The 23,843-nt window shown below is 39.7% G+C and overlaps 1 protein-coding gene across 8 annotated transcripts in view; it reads left to right on the forward strand.

Annotated features, from left to right (window-relative positions):
* Positions 1-23,843, forward strand: part of birc6 (baculoviral IAP repeat containing 6) — a 149,578-nt gene that overhangs the window by 16,102 nt on the left and 109,633 nt on the right. For all 8 annotated transcript variants that reach the window (XM_051646496.1, XM_051646497.1, XM_051646502.1 and 5 more), the window contains exons 4-16: positions 1,945-2,138; positions 2,598-2,709; positions 5,125-5,207; positions 5,396-5,618; positions 9,306-9,475; positions 9,574-9,632; positions 10,106-11,599; positions 14,940-15,089; positions 18,156-18,381; positions 22,003-22,163; positions 22,339-22,470; positions 22,584-22,715; positions 23,273-23,439. In XM_051646496.1, the coding sequence (XP_051502456.1) occupies positions 1,945-2,138; positions 2,598-2,709; positions 5,125-5,207; positions 5,396-5,618; positions 9,306-9,475; positions 9,574-9,632; positions 10,106-11,599; positions 14,940-15,089; positions 18,156-18,381; positions 22,003-22,163; positions 22,339-22,470; positions 22,584-22,715; positions 23,273-23,439 (3,303 nt within the window). The remainder of the gene's footprint in view (positions 1-1,944; positions 2,139-2,597; positions 2,710-5,124; positions 5,208-5,395; positions 5,619-9,305; positions 9,476-9,573; positions 9,633-10,105; positions 11,600-14,939; positions 15,090-18,155; positions 18,382-22,002; positions 22,164-22,338; positions 22,471-22,583; positions 22,716-23,272; positions 23,440-23,843) is intronic.

The raw sequence follows: 23,843 nt of genomic DNA on the forward strand, positions 1-23,843 counted from the left end.
TGCATGCCCAGCCGTAGGCCTCCCTCTATGCACAGACTTTTTGTCTCAAGCGAACGGGGAGATATATCACCCCCACCCGGAGAGGGTGGCTCTTTGGGCTTGGCCCGTGAGAGGACAAACTTAAGCTCGATGGGGCTCCCCCCACATGTGGTTGCCACTATACAGAACGCTAGGGCCTCCTCCACAAGGTCCTTATATGACTGTAAGTGGCAAGTGTTTGAAGGGTGGTGTGATGGGCGGTTCCACATCATATCAGTGTTCAGTCTCTGATATTTTGTGTTTTTTACAAGACCTTATGGATAAGGGCAGGCCTTTTACCACTATTAAGGTCTACCTGGTGGCTATTTCTGCTTGTCATGTTGGGTTACCTTTTTAATCAAGTGAATCCAAATTTAGTTTTAAGGTTTTTAGGAAAAATGAATCTTAAACACCTTATTTAACACTATTTTTAAATAACCTGGCTCCTGCCATAAATAATGCCATAGAAGCTGGCATGGTGTAAAAAATGAAAGAAACAAACAAACTTTCTTTCATCCTTTCGTCCTTTCTTTCTTTCATCCTTTCGTCCTTTCTTTCTTTCATCCTTTCGTCCTTTCTTCCTTTCGTCAATTCTTTTTCATAATTTCTTTTGTCCTTTATTTCGTCCTTTCTTTTGTTCTTTATTTCGTACTTACGTCCTTTCGTCCTTTTTTCATCCTTTCCTTGTTTTCTTTATTTTTTCCTCTGTTCTTTTGTACTTCGTTCTTTTGTTGTTTCTGTAATTGTTCCATCCTTCCTCAGTCACAGTCTTATGCTCTCTCTCTTTTTCTGTTTGACAATTTGTTTTTTCTCCTCTTAGCTGTGACTGATCCTAGATTTTTATTATTCTATAGTCACAGAATCAGATGCAAACATGCGTGCAGGGGGATTCAAGACTTTTGGGGTACTTTTATTATTTTTGATTTTTTTTGTGCTAAATCTTTTCATCATTAATCTGTGGAGAGAATGTTCAGATCACATCTCTCTAAGAAAACAAGAATATCAGTTACTTCTCTGGGAGTATATAGCTCCATTATATGGATCCTTCATGAATGATGATCTAGGATCTTTTTTCCCCTTCTGTTAAAGAGTTATGTTCATCTGGATTGGAGGTACCAAACTGGTCTTAGATCAGCACTCTTATTATGAGGCTCTGAGCCTCTGCAGTTAAAAATTACATCACGTTTCTCCCCTGTGTCCTCTAAGCCATCAGCATATTGCTGCAGTCCTGTTCATGCAGTTTTGCAGTGTGCCACAGCATCAGCTCCATGTGGTAAAGCGAATATAGGGGCAGTGTTCCCTTGTTTACTTGTCCAAGCCCCCCTTTACAGTAATTTGGCAACCATCTAGATTGCACTGCTGTAACAAAGAGCGTCAGCCACAGTGATGGATTTCTCACTTTGCTCTATGCTGACCACTGTGCTGGGCTCTGGAACTTTCCAGAATCTTATAAAGAGTGCAGACTATGTAACTGACTAGCAAGTAAGAAATGATGGTCCTTAGATATGTCCTGTCAAAGCTCCCTGTTTCAGTAGGAAATGTGTCAATACAGACAAGAAAACTTGTCAAGCGATTTCATGGATCTTTAAATGAGAAAAGATTAGCCAAGGTGTTACTGGACAGGCTTGTTTAGACATGCATTTTGACCTGAAATAAGTAAACTGGAAAAAAGTTAACTGAGCTCAGAAATCTTCTCAGATTCTGGGAATTCTGTGTTGTAGATTTCCTACGCATGATTTCCTTATTGCATGCCTGTGTGTTGTCTTTTAAATGTAACCTAATTGATTAAATTCTGATGTTGTAGAAATCATCAGTGTTATGCCAAAAAATGCTGTCTAGGTAGACAGTGTCACCTGTTTTTGAAACACAGCTAATATGTATCTCTTCTCTCTATTTCCTTATTTCTCTTTCCCTCCATCCCACCAGTGGGCAACGGTGACCTTGCACCTCCCTCATCACATGCTGAAGGTGGTAATGAGTGCCATCGTGAACGAGTTAAAGAAGTTGAATCAGAATGTGGCGGCCCTCTCTGTCGCCTCTTCGGTCATGGACAGACTCTCCTACCTCTTACCAAGCGGCAGGCCAGAGCTGGGTGTCGGACCAGGACGCTCTGTAGACAGGTAACTGCGGGACAGACAGAGCCACTTCAGTTTCTGTTGAATTCTTTGTGATGCTTCACGCCATTCAGATTGTTATTTTATTTAGCCATCATCTCTATTCAGAGTGCAAGATTACATATACAAGGCATTTAAGCCTTATTAGTGGTGCTTGCTAAGGTGTACTTAGGAGTAAAGGTTTGTTCAAATCCCTAACTCTAAGTATTACATTTCGGAGGGAACTGTGATACGGAAATGAATGATACCTCAAATTTTGACTCCCATAGGAGGGACTGGCGAGTGGTGGAGAATTTTGCACCTGCAAACACTTCTCGCATATTCTTCAGAAAATATAAAAATAGAGTTAAAAAATTTTTTTTTATTGCACTTGAAGACTGATTTCAGTTCTGTTTGATATGTATGCCTCTTTGCCACCAAGGATATCTTACTTGGTCTAAGACTTTGTGTGTGTGATATTTACAGGTCTTTGATGTACAGTGAAGCTAATAGGAGAGAGACGTTCACGTCCTGGCCTCATTCTGGATACAGGTGGGCTCAACCTGATCCCATGGCCCAGGCGGGCTTTTATCACCAGGTTTGTGTTCTATAACCATAGCAATGATGCCTCTCAGATTCACAGTGTCACCTTTTAGTTTGGGCCTGACTCTCCCTTTCTCTTCTCTATCATCTACTTTTTGCTTTGCTCGAAATGTGCTTTTATTTTCCATTTTTTTTAGTTGATTGAATGATTCATCTTATTGTCCACTGACTGATTTTTAAAGCTTGAATGTATGACTATTTGAAAGTGAAATAATTTTGAGGCCAGACCAAAACTGGGTCGACAAGGATGATAGACACAAAAAGGTTTTAATTATTTGTTTAAACAATGACAACCACAAAAGTAAATCTAGGAGATTATACCATTATTTAATCTTAATTACTTTAGATGATTTATGAATGTGACAGGGTGTTTTCCTATGGTGTAGCCTACATTTTGCTTTCGGTTTTATTGTGAAATCAGGAATTCCCCCACGATGCTCTGGTACCTGTTGAATTGTCTCTACCCAAGTCACCATGCATGCCAAGGAGGGTTGAGCTGTGCTGGTAACCAAGGAGACCACACTATTCTTCTCACCCATGTTCCCTGTTGTCATGCCAACTGAAGAGAGCGAGGGGAGAACAGTGCCTCTGTGTTGTGGATGAAAGGGTGATGCCTCACTGCAAAGGGGCTTTCTGTTAGTTTAAGAAATAAAGCACGAAAAGAGAATGCATGATGAATTATGAATTGAAGTTCTGTTTGTCCTTACACGCTATGTGGACGATCATCAACGGTTATTTGATTAAATACCAGTTGTGTTGGTTCTTGTTACATAAGTTGCAGACTTTTTAATGTGAAGTCTTGCGCTAGTGTAACATGCTTAGCAGCAGAAGAAATGTTCAGTTATGCTCAGATGTCATTGTTCCTGTTCTGTCTTAATGGTCCTGAATGCTGTTAGAGTTCTCTGGATTGTGTTCTGATCAGAAATGTGAGTGCAAGTATTGGGAACAGTTTTCTGAGTTTAAAAAAAACAACAAAAAAAACAACTGTCACTGTTGTAGTGTTTTTTTTTTTTTTTTTTGCCTCTTTTTACCCCCAACTGCTTGTTTGGATTATGTGATATTCTCTGGCTTTTCACACATTTTTATTTTTTTATTTTTTTGCGCTATTGAAACTGTTGTCAGAGCTGTGGTGCTGTATGTAGTGCATGTGTTTTTGTTGTGTTGGTGTCATGGTGCTCAGGCAGGACACGCATATTCGAGTCTAGCTAACAGTATTGTCCTGATTCCCCCTTTCTTGCCGAAAATTTCCTGTTGCCGCTCCACTAGGCAAAAGTCCAAAAAAGTGTGGCATTGTCTTTCTTTACTGTGCTACATTGGTTTGTAAACAACTAGAGATGTCAGTTTTCAGATGTTTTCATAATTGATTGTCGTGGAAATCAACAATCGATTAATCGTTAACGTTAATCCCACAAGACGCACATGGAGGACTCCAAATAAAATGTGTATGTAGCATACTGTTTAAATAAAATGTAAATTAATACACTTAAGAAATGCAAGTATTGGCATTTCCTCTTAAAATATTCTTAGTTCAGTGTATTTTATACATCTAGGATATGTTTAGGGAGAATTTGTGAATTGTTTAATAACTTAAAGGTTTATTGTTAATAATAACTTGTATAGAAGATACATATTTGAAGTGAAGGATGCGCTTCTGTGTTGTTTTTTCTGTGCTGCGGACAAGATGTGACATGCAGTGCGCAAGTGGTAGTGCGCCACTAGCGGTGGATGACTGTATAGACAGTATTTTCAATGTGTGCTGCCATGATTACTGAACTCATTTGTTCTGAAATTGATTAATAGACGATCAATAAACTTAATCTGTCAAACTTTTAACAACAGTTAATTGATTATCGAGTAATTATTAATATCCCTATAAACAACTTATTATAAAAATGTTATGACATAAGATTTGTTATATTTTTTTATTTGTATAGTTATTTTAGATATTTTTTTTTAACTCTTAACCTTTTTGATTCTAAGCCCCCCCATTGTGCAAGAAAATATTTTAAGGCCCCTATGTAGGCAAAGATATTTCCCTGGTACTTCTGCTGTAATGATGACACAGCTGCTTGTTTTCACAGCAAATAATTTTGTTATTCAAGAAATTTCAAGAACTGTATGCTCTTCAGTAATGACAGTAGTTGTTTGGGGGTTGAATTAAAACAAATATGATGTCAGTTTCCATGAATTTTATCAGTTTTGATATAACTTTGAATAATATTAAGTCATCTTATGGACCCATTGTATGTTTGCTGAGGCCCCCTAGCGGGCCCCGGCCCCAACCTATAAGCATTCGATGGATTTATTATTTATTTTTTTTTAGCTGTTGAAAGCCTGATATGGCAATTAGGTGGTTGAATCTCTTCGCACTCTAGATTGCGCTAACTGCTCTCTGTCGTCTTCCCTCCAGCCTGCATCCACAGGTGATGACCGGGCCATGTGCTTCACCTGCAGTGTGTGTTTGGTGTGCTGGGAACCTACAGATGAGCCCTGGTGAGCAGCAACCCGCTAAAACACAGATCACAAAGTCACATTCACTTACAAAGCAGACAAAAATCACTGCAACTTAAAAGCTTTACATAGATGTAAAATTAATCATGTCTGCAATTATTTAGGTCAAGAGCAGAGGAAAGAATCTTTTGCTATGAACCATCTCAGTAGCATTTAACGTTTCTTCTTAGGTCTGAGCACGAGCGCCATTCGCCCAACTGTCCGTTTGTGAAAGGGGAGCACACACAAAACGTTCCTCTATCTGTCACCTTGGCCACCAGCCCCGCCCAGTTTTCCAGTGCAGATGGTTCGGATAAGATCGTGTGTTACGGGTTTGGTAGCTGCCCTCATTTCCTAGCTACGGCAACCAAGAGGGGGAAGATTTGCATCTGGGATGTTTCCAAACTCATGAAGGTAGGTATCTTTAAAGTCGCAGTGAAATCAAAATGGACTCTATTTACATTCTTAATATATGTTCCTGCTCTTATTGTAAATAATTTATTGAAAAGAAGATGATGTTTGTCTTCGTAATCGTTCATCAAATTGTAACAACTTGCTCCATCTCTGAAATGTCTTTCTTTTTTGGCTGATTTCCCCAAGCCCTCTAATTTTTCAACCCCTACCCTTCAACCACCATTCATAGATTGACCACTTTCCATAATCCAATCAGTTCTGATGGATAAAATCAAGCCCCACCCTACATTGTTTTTCTCGTTCAATACCTTGTTTCACTTGGAAATGTCACATTAAGGAAGTAAAATGGGTTGCAAAAGCAGTTTCACGTTGACTGGAAAGGTCAGTCATATCAGTAACTTTATAAAAGTGGTTTTATTCTACACTGAGAGGGTTTCCTCATGGGGGCTACCATCACATGACCAGCCAAATGTTACTTCTTTATGCATAATCTCAGTAACCGTCCTGTTATTGGACACTTTTACTCATGGATTAATCATGGTTTATTGCGAATACTGAATTTCTACATTGGTATCTGTAACTGAAAACTGTTGCGTTTGAATGATGCCAGTGTAAGCTCAAGACAACATGAACAAACTTACTGAGTGCACCTGTAAACAGGATGAGAAGCATTATATCTTCACATGGATTACTCGTGGCTAAATCATAGCCATCTGTGTTCATAAAGTTGAACTAAAACCTTAAAGGGATAGTTCACCCAAAAAAGAAAATTCAGTCATTGTTTACTTACCCCTGTGTTGTTATAACCCCGTTTGGCTTTCTTTCTGTTTCTTAACACAAAGGGAGAAATTGTGAAGAAATTTTTTGATCAGTGATGTTATACAATGGCAGTTTATGGTGACCACCTCTTTGAGCTTCAAAAGCATGCAAAAGTATAATTCAGAAGTCTAATAAATTATTCCATGAGACTCACGATTGTTATGAAAATCAAGTCGTCATTTTTATTTGTATAGTGCTTTTCACAACACACATCATTTCAAAGCAGATTTACAGAAAATCATGCATTAACAGAAAGTGAAACTGTAATATCTATAAATTCTTAGAGTGATCATTTTGTAGTTTGATTAAATATGATTGTAAATTGTATATAATAATTAAATAATAATTGTATTTAGAACCCCTGTGAGCAAGCTGAAGGCGACTGGCAAGGAACAAAACTCCATAAGATGTTGGTTAATGGAGAAAAATCCTTTTTTTCTGGATGCCAGTCGGTGCCAGTTCCCGTCTGGCTAAACAACATGAATATAATGCCAATATTAGTTATTTTTGTGCAGTGCAAGTCATGGTTTAAAATTTGTAAACTAAGTAAATGTTCAGGTTTGTGTTTAAAAAAAATAAATAAAATATATATATATTTTTATGAACTAAGATTAATGACTAACGTCTTTAGTCCATCCTGGATTAACTGCAGAAATTCACATAGATGCATTGTCCTTTGTTAGTTGGCTGATTTAGGCTTTTGTTGGCAATTAAATGATAGTCTATTTATTCCATTTCAAGAGCGTAGTCCATCAATAGACAAAGGTGGTGCAGGCAGAGATCAATGTGGTGCTTCGCAGTTCAACTGGCAGGTCATTTTGGTTCGGTGGGGTCCATCTTAAGTCCAAGATTCAGGCAGTGGCATATGAAGTATCTGATGTCTTACAGTTGGAGTTGGCATCAGTTCATCTTCTAAAGTCCATCATAAAAGACTGAAGTGATGTCTGGCTAGCACCGGCTGTAGTTTGTCATCATCACTCAGCAACATGTAGCAGTGGAGTCTGACCAAGCCAGCTCTGGTAACCTCGGGATATGAATCCGAGACATGGAAACAAATAGAATAATATTAGCGTAGATGCCATTCATTTGTATGCAGAGCTATAGATCATGATAGTTATTTCTGGTTCCTGCAGCCTAATTGTGAGTTGATGGAGAAATTAGGTGTATGCTTGGCTAAATAGATGAGTCTTTAGTCTAAAATTAAACTCAGTGAGTGTGTCTGCATCCCTGTGTTAGGGAGAATATTCCATAGTTTTGGAGCCAAATAGGAAAAGGATCTACCTCCTTTTGTGGATTATGATATTCTAGGAACTTTTAACGAGCCAGAATTTTGTGATCGTAACGAACTTGATGGAATATAGCGTGTCAGAAGGTCGCTTAAGTACTGTGGAGCTAGACCATTCAAAGCTTTGTATGTAGTTAACAGAATTTTTAAATTAATACTAAATTTAACTGGTAGCCAATGTAATGACGATAAAATGAGGCAAATATGATCATATTTCTTGGTTCAAGTCAGCACTCTGGCAGCTGCATTTTGAACCAATTGAAGTTTATTTATTGAACTTACTGGACATCCTCCCAGTAGTGCATTACAGTAATCTAATCTTCATGTCATGAACGCATGAATACATTTTTCGGCATCAACAACAGAGAGCATGTGTCGTAACTTAGTAATATTTCTGTGGTGGAAGAATGCTGTTCTACAAATATTGGAAATTTGATTTTCAAACGACAGATTGGTATCAAATATAACACCTAAATTCTTCGCTGTAGAAGAGGATGTAACAGTACATCCATCGAGAGTCAAATTATATTTTAGCGGCTTATTGTTAGAGGTTTTTGTCCAATAATTAGTGCCTCTGTTTTGTCGGAATTGAGTAGAAGGAAATTTCTGGCCATCCAATCTTTGATTTCATTGCTACACTCTTCTAATTTGAAGAATTATGAATTTTTGTTAGGTTTAGAAGAAATATAAAGTTGGGTATCATCGGCATAACAGTCAAAACTTATTCCATGATTCATATGTAAGCATACAATGAGGTTTGGTGAGAAACAAACCAAAATCTAATGTATTATTTGGTAAAACTGTTGACCAACTGTTGCTCTCCTCTGCACATTCATGAGACTGCATGAGAGCAGTATCCGTTGCGAGACAGGGCGTTCAAGCAAAAACTTGTTTTGATGATCTACAAACAGGTACGCCACAGCGATATTAACAACAGAACACAACACAGCTACACACAAACCAGAGAACAGAACTTACTAAATATATCTGATGAGATGAGTTTAAGTTGGAGAATTGATGCATTTTTATGCCCAGCCTTATTTGAAACAGAGTTCTCAATCAAACTGAGAGAGATAGACAGAGGAGGCTGAAGACAGCTACAGTCACACAGTGTCCTAACCTGACTGCAAATGACATGTGATAATAGGTGTATTTTCTATGTTAATCAGAGGTTTTGTTCTAACCAGCTGTGACGAGCGACAGTACATTCTACCTCACCGGTTCAGAATGGAGGAGAGTTGATGGACATTCCCGCCTCGCCTATCTCTCTGTTTGATTGAGTACTCTGTTTCAAACAAATAAGGCTGGGCATAGAAATGCATCTATTCTCCAACTACAAACTCATCAGGCATATTAAGTTTGGTTCTCTGGTTTGTGTGCAGCTGTGTTGTGTTCTGCTGTTTCTGTTGCTGTGATGGACCTGTTTTGAGATAAACAAAATGGGTTGTCGCTTGAACACCCCATTTCCCAAGCGGGGACTGCTTGAACTTGCTCTCGTGCAGTCGTTTTTTGAGTGAACTAACCCTTTAAGCCAGGCTGTATATGATATATGCATCATGTCAAACTTTGTCTCACCTATGCAGGTGCATTTAAAGTTTGAGGTGAACCCATATGACCCCGCCATACTGAGGCAACTGATCCTGTCCGGCAGTGAACAGCAGACCCTCACAGGGACAGAATCACGCAGACCCACACTCTCCTGGCTAGAGGAGGCTAGCTGCTGCTCTGATCTACCCAAACTAGAGGGGGACAGGTTCTAAAACCACAAACATACTTGGCATATTATTGAAATATAACTCCCTTTTTTGTTTGCTAAACGTTTGCTGTGTTTTTTTGATTATTTTGTATTAGTGATGACCAGATAGAGGACTCGGACAGTGAAGAGCATTCCAGATCAGAGTCAGTTACAGGTAAAAGCACAACATCAGTTTTTATTTATTGAAAGCCATTACTAGCTTATTAGCTTGTTCATGTCTGTCGAACACTCATTTGAAATAAATGTAGCTTCTTCAGAAGTGCTTCTTTTCCTCTGACTTGTCTTTGTTATCTTACACCGTGTCCTAATTAGGTGCAACAACGTGACAGGTTGCTTGGCTTCTAATTTCTGTGTTGTGCTTGGTAGCTCCACCCACACTGATATTTGAGTAGTATAATAGTCCTGCTCTGCATAACTGTGTATTTAACATTAAGTATGCTTTGATTGGCTGTAATTGTGATCTGTAGCATTTTCGCTTATAGATTTGACAGACATATTATTTGACCCTGGAAACTTTGTGTTGCCCAGTTCCTGGTTAGGACACTGTACATACAGTAAAGCAGGCCCCATGCCTGGTGTTATCAGTAAACAACTTCTTACCTTTTTTTCTCCTTTTTGTTTGTGTAGGCCCACTGGGACAGAAGGAGACAATGGAGGTGAGTCTAGGAGTTACCGCCCTCAGCGTCCTTCAGCAGCCTGAAAAGTTGCAGTGGGAGGTGGTGGCCAGTGTGCTGGAGGACACGGTAAAAGACCTGGAGGAGTTGGGTGCCAACCCTCCGCACTCACTGGGCCCCCCTAAAGTTGACAAGGCCAAAGATAGGCCTGCTGAACACCACAACATTCCCTTCCCTTGCCTGTTGGCCGGCGGACTGCTAAGCTACCGGTCAGCAGCTAGTTCTCCACTAGGCCCCCCTCCATCTCGTCGCTCCATTGATAGCCAGATAAGAACTGCTGCCCCTGAGGGGCTTACACCAGACCAGGGTCCCATGGAGATTGAGTCCTGTAATCCCCCCACAGACCTGGGCTCTCCCAATCTGCCACCAGCTGCACCTGTTCATAGGACTATGCCTGTACTACTCCTGTACAGTATCAAAGAAGCAGACGAGAAGTCTTCAGGGAAGGTTTTCACCCAGATGAACAACTTGATGAGTAAAGGGCTTCACGAGGAGGGTTTCACTGTCCCACAGATTATCGAGATGGAGTTTGATACACACGAACAGCTGCTGCTGCAGGACCCTCCCATCACGTACATCCAGCAGTTTGCTGATGCAGCGGCTGGGCTTGGACCTCTGGATGGGGAGAAATGGAGCTCACTGGCTCCACGGCCGGGCTCTTTAGTGCAGTGTTTGCGGTTGCCTAAAGCCTTGGAGGAGGAGAACCTTTATGTGGACTCCATCACACCCTGCAGCGATGGATTGCACTTGTTAGTCGCCCTTCAGCCATGCTCTGTAGAGTCCCTTAGTGCGATCAATCAGGTGGAGGTGTTAAACACCCTAAACCGTCTGCACTCGGCCCTCTGTGGCCATCGCAAGGGACAGACACTGGCCAATGGCCATGATGCCCACTCGGGTGCCTCACCTCCCCAGACTCCTCTCATCCTGCCCCTTCATGAACAGCAGAAGCCCCATACTTCCAGGCCTCTAGGGGGCAATGGTGGTGGAGGATACCTTGCACTCTACAAGTTGAATTACTCCACCCGAATTGTGACCCTGGAGGAGGAACCGGTGAAGGTGCAGCAGATCCGTGACCCACGGGACGCCGTTACATCGCTCCTCCTCTTGCCACCAGATGTGCTAGATGGCAGAGAGGACGATGGTGAGGAAACATCAGAGGAGTCAACGCCTTCAGGACTTAAAAATGGCGCAAGGACTGCAGTGTCCACAGCTACGGCTGGCCCAAGCACGGGACCAGTCGCTGAAAAGGAGAAGAGAGGAGAGGTGGCAGGACTCGGGCACCTGGTGGTGACCACACAGGCGGGTTACATCATGATTCTGGACTTGTCCACCCTAGAGGTGCTGGCCAAGGTGGAGCCACCCAAGAAAGAGGGTACAGAGGAGGTGGACCCTTTCGTCTCCGTTACCTACTGCTCAGGCACCGACCGGCTGTGTGCCTGCACAAAAGGTGGGCGAGTATGATGCCGCACTTACAGATCCATTCATTTCCAATTGAGCCAGTTCAGGAGCTGAATTGTTCTAATTAGTTGTGATTGCTCAATCATCAAGCATCACTATAAAGGGATAGTTCACCCAAAAATGAAAATTCTCTCATCATTTACTCACCCTCATACCATCCCGTGTGTATGACTTTCTTTCTTCAACAGAACACATTTGAAGAAAAATAGAAAATTGTCTTGGCTCAGTAGGTCCTTAAAATACAAGTGGATCGTGATCAGACATTTGAAGCTCCAAAAATCACAGACAGTCAGCATAAACGTCATCCATATGACTCCAGTGGTTAAATTAGTGTCTTCTAAAGCGAAACGATTGCTTTTCGTGTGATAAAGAACAATATTTGAGTACTTTTTTTACAATAAACCACCGCTTCCGGTCAGTAGCAGTATGCACATTCACGACAGTGCTGAGTTCACGTGGTCTCTCGTGTGACTTATTCGTTTTGGAATGTTATGGACGTAATGTCATGTTTTTCTCTTGTTTGAGACATCCAGCACACACGCACCATTGTGAGTCAACAAACAGATACAAATACAGATCTAAACCAAAACCAACTAAGCTTCTGTACAGCATTCCTCCTACTCTTCCGAGTGTGTCACTCGTGCATCAGTTCTGGCATGAACATGCCAATGCGATTACGTCACGCGCATACTGCTGCTGACCGGAAGCAATGCTTTAGTTAAAAAGTACCTAAATATTGATATTTTTCTAACCAAAAGCGATTGTATCGCTTTAGAAGACATTAATTTATCCGCTGGAGTCGCCTGGATGACGTTTATGCTGACTATCTGTTCTTTTTGGAGCTTTAAAAGTCTGATCACCATCCAATTGCATTTTAAGGACCTACTGAGCAGAGATATTCTTCTGTTTTTCTTCAAATGTGTTCTGCTGAAGAAAATAGTCATACACATCTGGAATGGCATGAGTAAATGAGAGAATTTAAATTCTGGGGTTAACTAACCCTTTAATGCTCATACTTAGTGTTTGGGGCTCTTTTGACTTGGGCCAGTAAGCAACAACCCAGAACACCCTACCAAGCACATTGTTTGCAGACATGCTAAAAACCACTCATTGCACCTTGGCAGCCACAGAGCCATGCCCTGCAAACAACCAACAACACCCTAGTATTGTGGCATCTAGTTTTGTACAGACAAGCCCTGCTCACATTTTCCTCAGAAAATTCCAATCACAATTTCTTCGCAATTCCAATTCACCCAAATATTCCAATAAATATTCCTCTATTGAAAAAAAAAATTTAACTGCGTAAATTCTTAATTTGTGTACAACGCCACTAACAGCCACCCTTAATGAAAATCAGTTTTATTGTGATCCTAAAGTATATAATTATGGAGTGGTGGAGGAATGCTATATTCTGAATATTAATGGAGTAACATAATTTTAAAGACATTTTATGATATCTCAACTATATTAAAAAAATGTCTGCATTGTTACAGGGGTTTAGGAAGGTGCTGTAACACTTCTTTCTGCCATCTAAAATTTCAGGAGAAACTGACATCCAGTAGGGACTTTAGCCATTATCATGTATCACATTATCATATCATAGTAGTACATTATCATATATAATCATGTTAGTAAACTTATTTACGAACATATTACCTGTAAGTATGCAATTTGTGGGAAAGATGCAGTACCCAGTGGAGCAGGTGGGGAAGTTAGGGAACAGTATGAGGCAAAAGTTTTGGTCAAATTTGATTTATAGATATACAGAAAGCTTTTTAAAGCTTCATAACATCCAGAAAGTCAGAAGGTGAAAGGTCACAACTGGTTCTTCCCATACGGGTCAAAATTGACCTGTTAAGACAATGGAAGAAACAATTTGTTTTAAATAGTTATTTCTCTTAATTATATACAAAAATATATTTTTTATATATAAAATATATTTTTGTTTGTTTTCAAGGTCTCAAAGTAACAATGTTTAGTTCCAGTTCCAAAATCTATGCTGTATTTATAATGTATAATTTACCTGTGCTGCGTCAAAAATGACCCTAAGAAAATAGGAGGGTTAAGGGTGCGTTTACAACTGTTACAACATGGTACTGTAGGCATGCATTTATTTTTACCTCTTGTTAACAAGGAAACATGAGGTGTTGAGGTTCACTGTTTCCTTCAGTTTAGCTTACCACCCACATATCCACATCGCCATGGTAACCAATAAGGTTCACATTAGGCATGGTGGGCTCACCTACTCACTCTCAAACATGGCCACTGTCGCTGGTATCACTGAGATGTGACCTTGAGGAATCAGAGAATGGAGGCAGTGCGTTGGCTGAATTTAATTGGCTGAGTTAAATTCAGCCAACCATTCCTGATTGGCTGAATTTAAGTGACTGTAGTATTTTATTTATTATGAATCTGAAGAATCTCTTTCATGATGTAAAACCACCCTCTTCTATTGAGCCAAGAGTTGTGAATATATCGGCTGTACTGTTAATTACATACATCCAACATCAGGTTATAGATATAAAAGCTCTCCATAATACCGTTTGTGTCATCAATGAGAAAGACGACAATCACCATTGTCTTTTTGATAATACTTTCACAAAAGATGTAAGACATGTGTTTGTGTTTGTATGTTTAACTGGTAATACATATGGGGCCAAAGTTGAGAATTGTTGCAATGGTCTATTATTGCCAGCAGTTTGGTTTATTCAAAAGAGAAATATGCAGATAATGTGGGAAAGGATAGTGTTTGTGTGAAAACACATCTCTGCATATATTAGTGGGAGGAAGGGGAAATCCACCTTTGTCTTCTTGCCGATGAGATAATTTAGTTTTTCTGCTGTCCCTTACAGTCAAGAGTTTTAAATAGGTTTTCCAACAAACCACTTACTCCAAGTACTCAATCGATTGTTCAGCTAAAGCTGCATTGAAAATGCATCTTGCCAAAAAATGTGTGAGTGGACAGAATGACTCTGGAAAACATTGGTTGGGAAAATTAGCCATGACAAAGGACTTTGAGAATACAGCCTGACACAACACCCTTGCATCATGGCAGCGACTTTTGCATGGGCAGGCACCAATCACATTTTCTTTAGAAATGGTAAAAATCTTGTTAAAATTTTCTGGTTGAAAGGGATACTCTATTAAGCAGTATAAGCACTTCACATTCTCTTCTTTATATCCACTATAATGCATTATGTAAAAGTAAACCCCTTTAATTTAAGTCATACAAGATCAGTCAACAGAATTAGTTTGTTTCTCTTGTTCTCTCTTGAGTTTATTTTTCTGAGGTTAGAGAGTCTTCTATAATATTTTTTTTCTCTTTAAAGGTGGAGAGCTTCATTTCCTTCAAATTGGAGGTGTGTGTGATGATATTGATGACGCCGACATTTTTGTCGACGGCCCCCTGTCTAATAGGGCAGAGCAACTACTGGATGGAGCAAAACCCACATCTAACCCTTCAAGCCCAGGTATCACGGGTGAGTAAATGACACATGAACGTAGTTCCCTGGCACATTGAACTTCAGAGTGTTGGTGAGTCTGACCAACCGAGAGGCGACATCCACAGTCTATTCATCCACAGAAGCAACACTAAAAGTGGCACCACTTGCCAAGCTTGTGCATGATTACAATTCTGTTACTTTGTAGCAAACAACTACTAGATGCATGCACCACACAAGAGAAAAAAAAAATCTTTGCGACATCATTGTGCTTGTGCCGATATGTTCCACAAGCTGTTTTGAAAATGCTTGTACACGAGAGGCGAAAAGCAAAGCTTGCATCCTGTTGCGTAGCATGTAAAATTACATAAATGCATGTGATCAGACATATGGTTTTGATTATTTGCCTCTTTGGGGTATTTACACTTGGTCACTTAATGTGTTTTTACCTATATGGATAGTTATCAGATCATGTAAAGACCAAGACCCCGTTTACACCTTGTATTAAGATGCATCTCGGGTGATCTGATCACACGTGGTCAGGCGAGACGCTTCGCTGTTTACACCTGGTCGCTTAAATGCATCTCCTGTGACCATCTGTGTTTGGATTTTGGAGGGAGGGTCTCTGATTTCATGACGAGATGCGTATCAGTCAATATGTCAGGGTGTTGCTGTGTGATAATAAACCGAAAAAAATCTGAAAAGACAAGGAAAATGCAAACAAAACCTAGATGCTGCTGAAATTTAATTTAAGCACAAACACAACATTTCAAGCAGAATTATCCGTTATTTTAGCGGAGTACCTGTTTTAAAGGAGCATCAGATGTGTGTGCTTGTCATTTGTGTTCCTGCATGTTGATTTTAGACACACTGAGGATGATCCGTGAAGTTCTCATGCTTGTGTATGTATCCGCTTTTTAAGTTTTCTGATTGGACGGTTATTTCATTTTAAAGCCGTTCATAACCAATAAAATGTAAACTCCTGGTTAAATTCTTGAGTGGTGGTGCTTTGCTGCTGTCCAGGACGCATTCAGGACGGACATGCGCTTTTGACTACCTTCGTGTGTGGTTTTTGTGATCCGATCTCAAAACGTGTTAAACCCCGTTTATATCAGTAATTAGCACTGACCACATGTGATCAGATCACCTGAAACGCATCTTAATACCAGGTGTAAATGGGGTCCAAGTGTCCAAGACTGATTCGAGACTGATATAAATCCGATCCAGTTCAAGCCTCTTATGTAAACTTTACTCCGTCCAAACTGAGCTACGTCAGCATAGGGAAAATGCAAAACATAGCAGCTGCTACAAAATATTTGCATAGTGGGCGCATTGTACAATAAATAATAACAAATAAAGAAATGGATGCACGTTGTTGGAGAGACAGAACTTTTTTCTTCATTTATTTGATGCAGATCGCTGACGAAACTGAAACTAAACACTGACAATGAGCACATGTACACATCTTGCCTGCGTCAAGCCCTGTGGGGAAAATACACAGCAGGCACACACAGACACATGCACACTGGGCAAAGTCACTTGGAATCAAATAATAAATCACATCTTTTAAATTCGCTACCCGGCATGAGCATAATCACGGAAACTAACTGTTTCATTTGCATATAGTGTGGGAATTAAAGACCAGATTTATATCCGTTTGGCTGAGACACATTTATGTGGCCAAGTGTAAATGGAATGTGCCTATTCAGTGACCAAATTTAAATAAATACCCCTCTGTCTACATAAGCAACAAACATCAAGTCTTAAAAAATAATTACTCATGCTAAATAAAATTGTCTATATTTAAAACAGGTTTTTTTTTTTATTTGTTTGTCAGGGACAGCAGACATTTATCAAAATCTCACGGATGGCAATGTGTCAGATTTAGCCAAAATGGCTCATTTTCATCTGCTGTGCCTGGGCAGGTTGATGTCAAAGGACAAAATTACAAAAAATTCATTCTTTGCACACTATACATAATTAAAAAATAACTATAATGATCAAAACAATCACCAACAAATCCTAAAAACATGAGATTCACAAACACAGTATATAGGATCCCTAAGACAATACCGCTAGCATTAATTCTGGTTTGACAATAACCAGACGTTTATTTTTATTTTTTAGATAAAACACCATGACATATTAAATCTTTCAAAACAGCTGTAAGTCCATTCCAGGCATGGGTTGCTCTAAAAGCAAAAGCTAATGGACCAAAAGCACTCTATATTTTAATGGCATTTTACAATCACCCCTATAGCACCAGCCCTTTTGAGTTTTAATGCTGAACTGTTTAAAAATTGTGGATGTATTTTTGAAATTTAAAAATCAGCAATTTCAGTAACATTTTCCCAAGAAATCATACTTAACGAAAATACGACAGTAATAATAAAAAAAAAAAACTTTAATTTGTGTCTAGTAAATCAAGAGCTTGCTACTACACTGTTTCAACAGGCCTAAGGACAGATTTACATGTCTGTGTCCATGTAGTCATGCAGTATGTAATATGAGGAAGAAACATTGCATTTATTGCATTGCAAAGAAAACTGCTGCCTCTGTGGTCAGATTATTCCTAATAAATCTAAAATTTGCCAAATAATATTCAGTTTTACAACTTCACCTGTTTAAAATAAGTTTGAGTCAATTATGATTCAAATATTTAAATTACTGTAATAAATTAAGCTTCTGTCCAAGGACACATACTTCCAGTTCAGTCTGTCACAATCTTCCCTTTTTGTAAAGAACAAACAGACAGCTTTTGTTACATTTGAGATGTAGACAAGATTCAACCCACCATTGAGAAACATAATCCATTGCAGTTGATAATTCCTGTGCAGCTTGTTGCTTATTTTTTGCATATACTTAGATAACAGCATCATCCGCATATCTCGCTATGCACTTCTCTCATCTTTCTTGATATGTGCTTTTTGGAATTTTTTTTCTCTTTACATTCTCCATAAGCTCCATAATCTGCTTTAAGTAATGATCTGCCATATTTCTTTTTCTGTTCAAATGCACTTTCTGTATAATGGTGCCTTGGATTTGGCTGGTATCTGTGGAAGTGTTACGTATGTATGGTACAGTTAGGCTTGTGTCTGTTTTCAGGAGTTGAACTCCTTGTGGACCAGCCATTGACTGTAGAGACTCTTTCTTCTCTGGTGGAACTAACACAGTTTGAAACGCTAACGCCACGCTTCTCGGCCACAGTGCCCCCTTGCTGGGTGGAGGTGCAACAAGAGCAGCAGCAAAGACGTCATCCACAACACCTCCACCAGCAGCACCACGGTGACGCAGCTCAACACACACGCACATGGAAGCTACAGAGTGACAGGTACACATATAAAACACACTGTGAAAATGCAGAGCGAAAGTGGTACACACTCATATGCTCAGACCTGTAGTAGCATGCAAAATTAGTTGACAGGATAAAGGAGAAAGTGTGAGTGTTAGGAAAGCAGCCACAGGGTTCCCACATGTCCTGGAAAACCTGGAATTTTGCACTGCAGTTTTCCAGTCATGGAAAATTTGAAAAATACCAAAATGTCCTGGAAAATTATTTTGTATTATAGAACTGTTTGTCTGTTGCTAACAAGAGTTTTGTTACATGTACAAAAACATGGTAACGGGTAATAGGAGTCACTGCTGGGGGCTGCACATTGTAAAACAACGTCAGCAGTCATGAACAGATCCCTGTCACATACTTTCTCTGCTGTCATCTCTGCTTTGCTCTGAAAAAAATAGTAAGTATTGGTATAGTACAAAATACGATTTTTTTAGTTCCAATATTGCTGTTGCGTTAACCACAAAAACATTTGAGTTATAAACTTTGGACAACGATGACAGTCAGACCACTGATTTTTTTTATTTTAGTTTTTTTTATAGTGAATTCACACCCTAAGCTGGTAGTTGGTTAATCTTCAATAATGCAACAATTGGACAATGTCATGGAATATCACGTATTTGGGTGAAAATTAATGTTTGAATGTAAAACTACGATATGTCCTATTGTGATAATTAAACTGCAAAAGCTTTAATTGAATACGTTTATATTCTGCAAGTGATACATGCTTCAAAATTAATGTGTGAAGCCGACCCCTCATTCACTGATAACACCTCATCATGATCATCACGTGCGCTCTCGTGTGTGCAAGATGACATAGAGCAGAGGACTCTAGGGGTGTAAAAAAAATATTGTATCATATTGTATCGTACAATACGAAGCTCACGATTCAATACTAAATGTATCGTACTGTATGATACATAAACACATTATAGTGTAATTAAAACCAAGCAGCGCAACATTGAGAGCTGCGAAACAGGACAACAGAGCAACACACAGTACATAGGCGAGAAGATTGATGGCAAACGGCAAGTAGATTGTAATGTTACAGCTTGTCGAATTTACAGTGCATTCATAAAGTATTCAGACCCCTTAATGTTTTTCACATTTTGTTATGTTGCAGCCTTATGCTAAAATGCTTTAAATATTTTTTTTCACATCAATGTACACTCCATACCCCAAATTGACAAAGCAAACCCCAGATTTTAGATAACTTTGCAAATTTATTAAAAAGGAAAAAAAAAATGTCAATGTGATTAGTATTCAGACCCTTTGCTATGACACTTGACATTTAGCTCAGGTGCATCCCATTTCTCTGGATCATCTTTGATATGTTTCTACACTTCTATTGGAGTCCACCTCTGGCAAATTCAATTGATTGAACTTGATGTGGAAAGGCACACACCTTCCTATATAAGGTCTCACAGCTGAAAATGCAGATCAGAGCAAAAACCAAGCCATGAGGTCAAAGGAACTGCCTGCAGAGCTCAGAGGCAGGATTGTGTCGAGGCACCGATCTGGGAAGGCTGCAAAAAAAAATTTGGCTGCATTGCAGGTTCCAAAGGGCACAGTGGCCTCCATAATCCTTAAATGGAAGAAGTTTGGAATAACCAGGACTCTTCCTAGAGCTGGCCACCAAGCCAAACTGAGCAATCGGGGGAGAAGGGCCTTGGTAAGAGAGGTGACCAAGAGCCCGATGGTCACTCTGGTTGAGCTACAGAGATCTTGTGTGGAGATGGGAGAAACTTGAAGGACAACCATCACTGCAACACTCCACCGATCTGGGCTTTATGGCAGAGTGGCCCGCTTGGAATTTGCAAAAAAGCACCAAAAGGACTCTCAGACTGTGTAAAACAAGATTCTCTGGTTTGATGAAACGAAGATTAAACTGTTTGGCCTCAAGTACAAGCGTCATGTCTAGAGGAAACCAGCCACCAGTCATCACCTGCGCAACACCATCCCAACGGTGAAGCATGGTGGTGGTAGTAGCATCATGCTGTGGGGGTGTTTTTCAGCGGCAAGGACTGGGGGACTGGTCAGGGTTGAAGGAAAGCTGAACGCAGCAATATACAGAGATATCGTTAATGAAAACCTGGTCCAGAGTGCTTGGGACCTCAGACTGGGCTGAAGGTTCACCTTCCAACAGGACAATGACCCTAAACACACAGCCAAGACAACGCAAGACTGGCTTAGGGACAACTCTGTGAATGTCCTTCAGTGGCCCAACCAGAGCCCGGACTTGAACCCAATCAAACATCTCTGGAGAGACCTGAAAATGACTGTCCACTGACAGTCCACATCCAACCTGACAGAGCTTCAGAGGATCTGCAGAGAAGAATGGCAGAAAATCCCCAAATCCAGGTGTGCAAAGCTTGTCACAGCATACCCAAAAAGACTCGAGGCTGTAATTGCTGCCAAAGGTGCTTCAACTACAGTAAGTACTGAGTTAAGGGTCTGAATACGTATGTCAGTGTGATATTTCAGTTTTTGTTTTTAATACATTTGTAAAGTTATCAAAAATCTGTTTTTTGATTTGTCATTATGGGATATGGAGTGTAGATTGATGTGAATTTTTTTTTTAAACATTTCTGCAGGCTGCAACATAACACAATGTGAAAACAAATCAAGGGGTCTGAATGCTTTATGAATGCACTGTACATGTGCTGATCGGTTTTTGCTCAAGCCTGCACATAATATTGGATTACGTACAGATATTGTAAAACCAGAAGTCAAGTTCCTTTCGAGATTTTTTTTTTTTTTTCTTACCTCTAAATAACATTTGAAAGAAGTTTTTTCCTTGGTAAAATCACTTCAGCTTGCTCTCTGGAGGCTTTACGACTTTAAGGCTTGATGTTCTATAAAGCTGCTTTGAAACTGTGTATTGTGAAAAATGCTGTACAAATATAAATGACTTGCATGTAGACACTACATTTTCTCAAGAAAATCATAAAAATTGTTCATATGAGTTTTTCTCATTACAATCAAACTAAATTAATGCAGTGCTGTTGTTTAAGTTACTTTATTATAGAGCTCTACTTTTTGTTGCCAATGTCAGTGACTGTTGTGTCATTTGTTTTTATTTAAAAGACATTTATGTCGAAACCTTGAATAAGTTTGAGCAAAACATTTGTGGGCGCTGTTTTTTTTTTTTTTTTGTATCGTATTATACATGCTTTGCATCGTATCGTGAAATATATGTATCATTACATGCCTAGTATTTATTTAATTAAATCACAGATTTATGGGGATTAATTATCACACTGGGCCATGTAGCTAACTACTTCTCTGGAGGTGAGAAAGTACCACCAAAAACACTAAACGCTAAAATAAAAGCTCCATATAAATGGAAAAGTGTGTTTTTGCTGAAATATTACAATTGTTGGGCACATTAAATGTCCTGGAAAATTGTGCCTTGAAAAGAGTGGGAACCCATCACGTTACAGTGCAGAAAACCACCGAAATTAGATGACCAAATTTTTTCCAATTCATCCAGTGAACTTTATAATTCTCGAACACGTTGGCAGGCACCAAAATTTATTTGGCGAAACTCTGGTATGTGCATGTCACCACACATTCTTGTTCTGCATGTAATGCCTTATCTATATCTCTTAGTTCCAGTTGGGATGAACATGTGTTTGAGCTGGTCCTGCCCAAAGCCTGCATGGTGGGACATGTGGACTTCAAGTTTGTGCTGAACAGCAGTATTACAAACATCCCTCAGATCCAGGTCACACTGCTGAAGAACAAAGCACCAGGCCTGGGCAAAGTCAATGGTGAGTCTAGGAACAAACTCTCACTCTCATTGTTTACCTTTGACTATTAGATCCTGTTTAGATCTGCCAGAACTTAAATGGCTGCCAGACTTTATCTTTTATTGTATCAAAAGGTTAAAAGTTTTGAGCCAATCTGTAAGATTTAATGGTTTATTTTTGTTGCTTGGGACCGCAGAGACAACAGTGGACAGGCAGATTGTCTTCCCCTTGTCTCACATCCTGCACTCAAATGGAGAGAAGAACGGACAGCCACACCTACATGACTTCTCAGAGGACATCCAGTTCATGGACATTGAGCAGTCACCAGGTAAGAGTTCAGTGAGGAGGGGGAGAGAGGGGGTCAAAAGCCCATTGACAGAATATTTTCACCTTTGAAACACCTGCTAGCTTTATTAAAGGATACATCTCTGTCACTCACAGGCTCCAGGCTGTGTCCGTTTCTGCAGGAGCACAAGGATGATATCTTGTGTGGACCAGTGTGGTTGTCCAGTGGACTGGATCTGTCTGGACATGCAGGGATGCTGAGCCTTACTAGTCCTAAACTCCTCAAGGGTCTGTCTGAGCAGTCATCAAGCCATTTATAGTAACCATTCCCACTCACCCAGCAGTATGATAGTAGACTTGCATTAAAGTGATAGTTTAAACACATACACAAAAAAAAAATCACCATTCAGTCACTCACTTAATGTTCCAAATGTATGTGACTTTCTTTCTTGGAACACAAAACGAGATGTTAGGCAGGATGTTTTGTGTCCATGGAAGAAAGTAAGTCATACGGGTTTGGAGTAAATACATTTTATTTTTGAATGAACTATCCCTTTAGAAAAAAAGCTGTCAGCCAGTTCAGAGCTGCACTGACATCGAATATATGCAGTATTTAAAAGACCTTTGTATTTTCATAAGAGAGATAAAGAAAATCAATTAATCAATTAATTTTTTTATTCCTAAGTCTTTTCTCTGTACTTATTTGACACATTATAAAACCTACGTCATAATTTAGGGTTCTGTTGAAAATCTCCCTCTCTGTACTTTTTTTGAGTGAAAGACAAGTTATTGTGCCCTTATGTTCCCCTTTCATTCTTGTACTTTTCATCCCTGTTTCTCTCCAGGCATGGCAGGAGGCAAGTACCGTTCGTTTCTGGTGCACATAAAAGCAGTGAGTGATAAGGGCCTGGATGAGAGCTTGAGGCCGGTGGTGCGGATGCCTTCAGCCAAACCTCACAGCAGTAAAGCTCACTCACTGTCCTCCCTCCTGCAGAGGGCTCAGGCAACCAAGGTACAGCACAAACACTGGCCTAGAAAATCCAGTACCAGCCTGGAAATACATTTTGAATAGAATTATGTAGTGTTGTCAAAAGTACCGATACTTCGGTACCAAGTCGGTACAAAAAAAAAGATGTCACAATACCAGTGTTTCTGTAGTACCGGTAGTACCGAGCACTGACTTAATTCGGTACACGCATTCTGTTTGACTGATACACAACTGCTTTCAAATGCTCACACTGTTATTTGAACATGTGGTTTTACTCCTTTTACACTTAAATGGACTGTTAATCAAATTAATTATGTCCTAGTATGATTATTTAACCACGAAAGGCTGCAATCTTAGTCTGCATGAGCTGCATGCTTTAAATGAATGTGTGAAGCAGACTGCTCGTATTCTGGACACTCATTCACATT

The sequence above is a fragment of the Myxocyprinus asiaticus genome, chromosome 20 (assembly GCF_019703515.2).
Source record: "Myxocyprinus asiaticus isolate MX2 ecotype Aquarium Trade chromosome 20, UBuf_Myxa_2, whole genome shotgun sequence".
NCBI classification, from domain to species: domain Eukaryota; kingdom Metazoa; phylum Chordata; class Actinopteri; order Cypriniformes; family Catostomidae; genus Myxocyprinus; species Myxocyprinus asiaticus.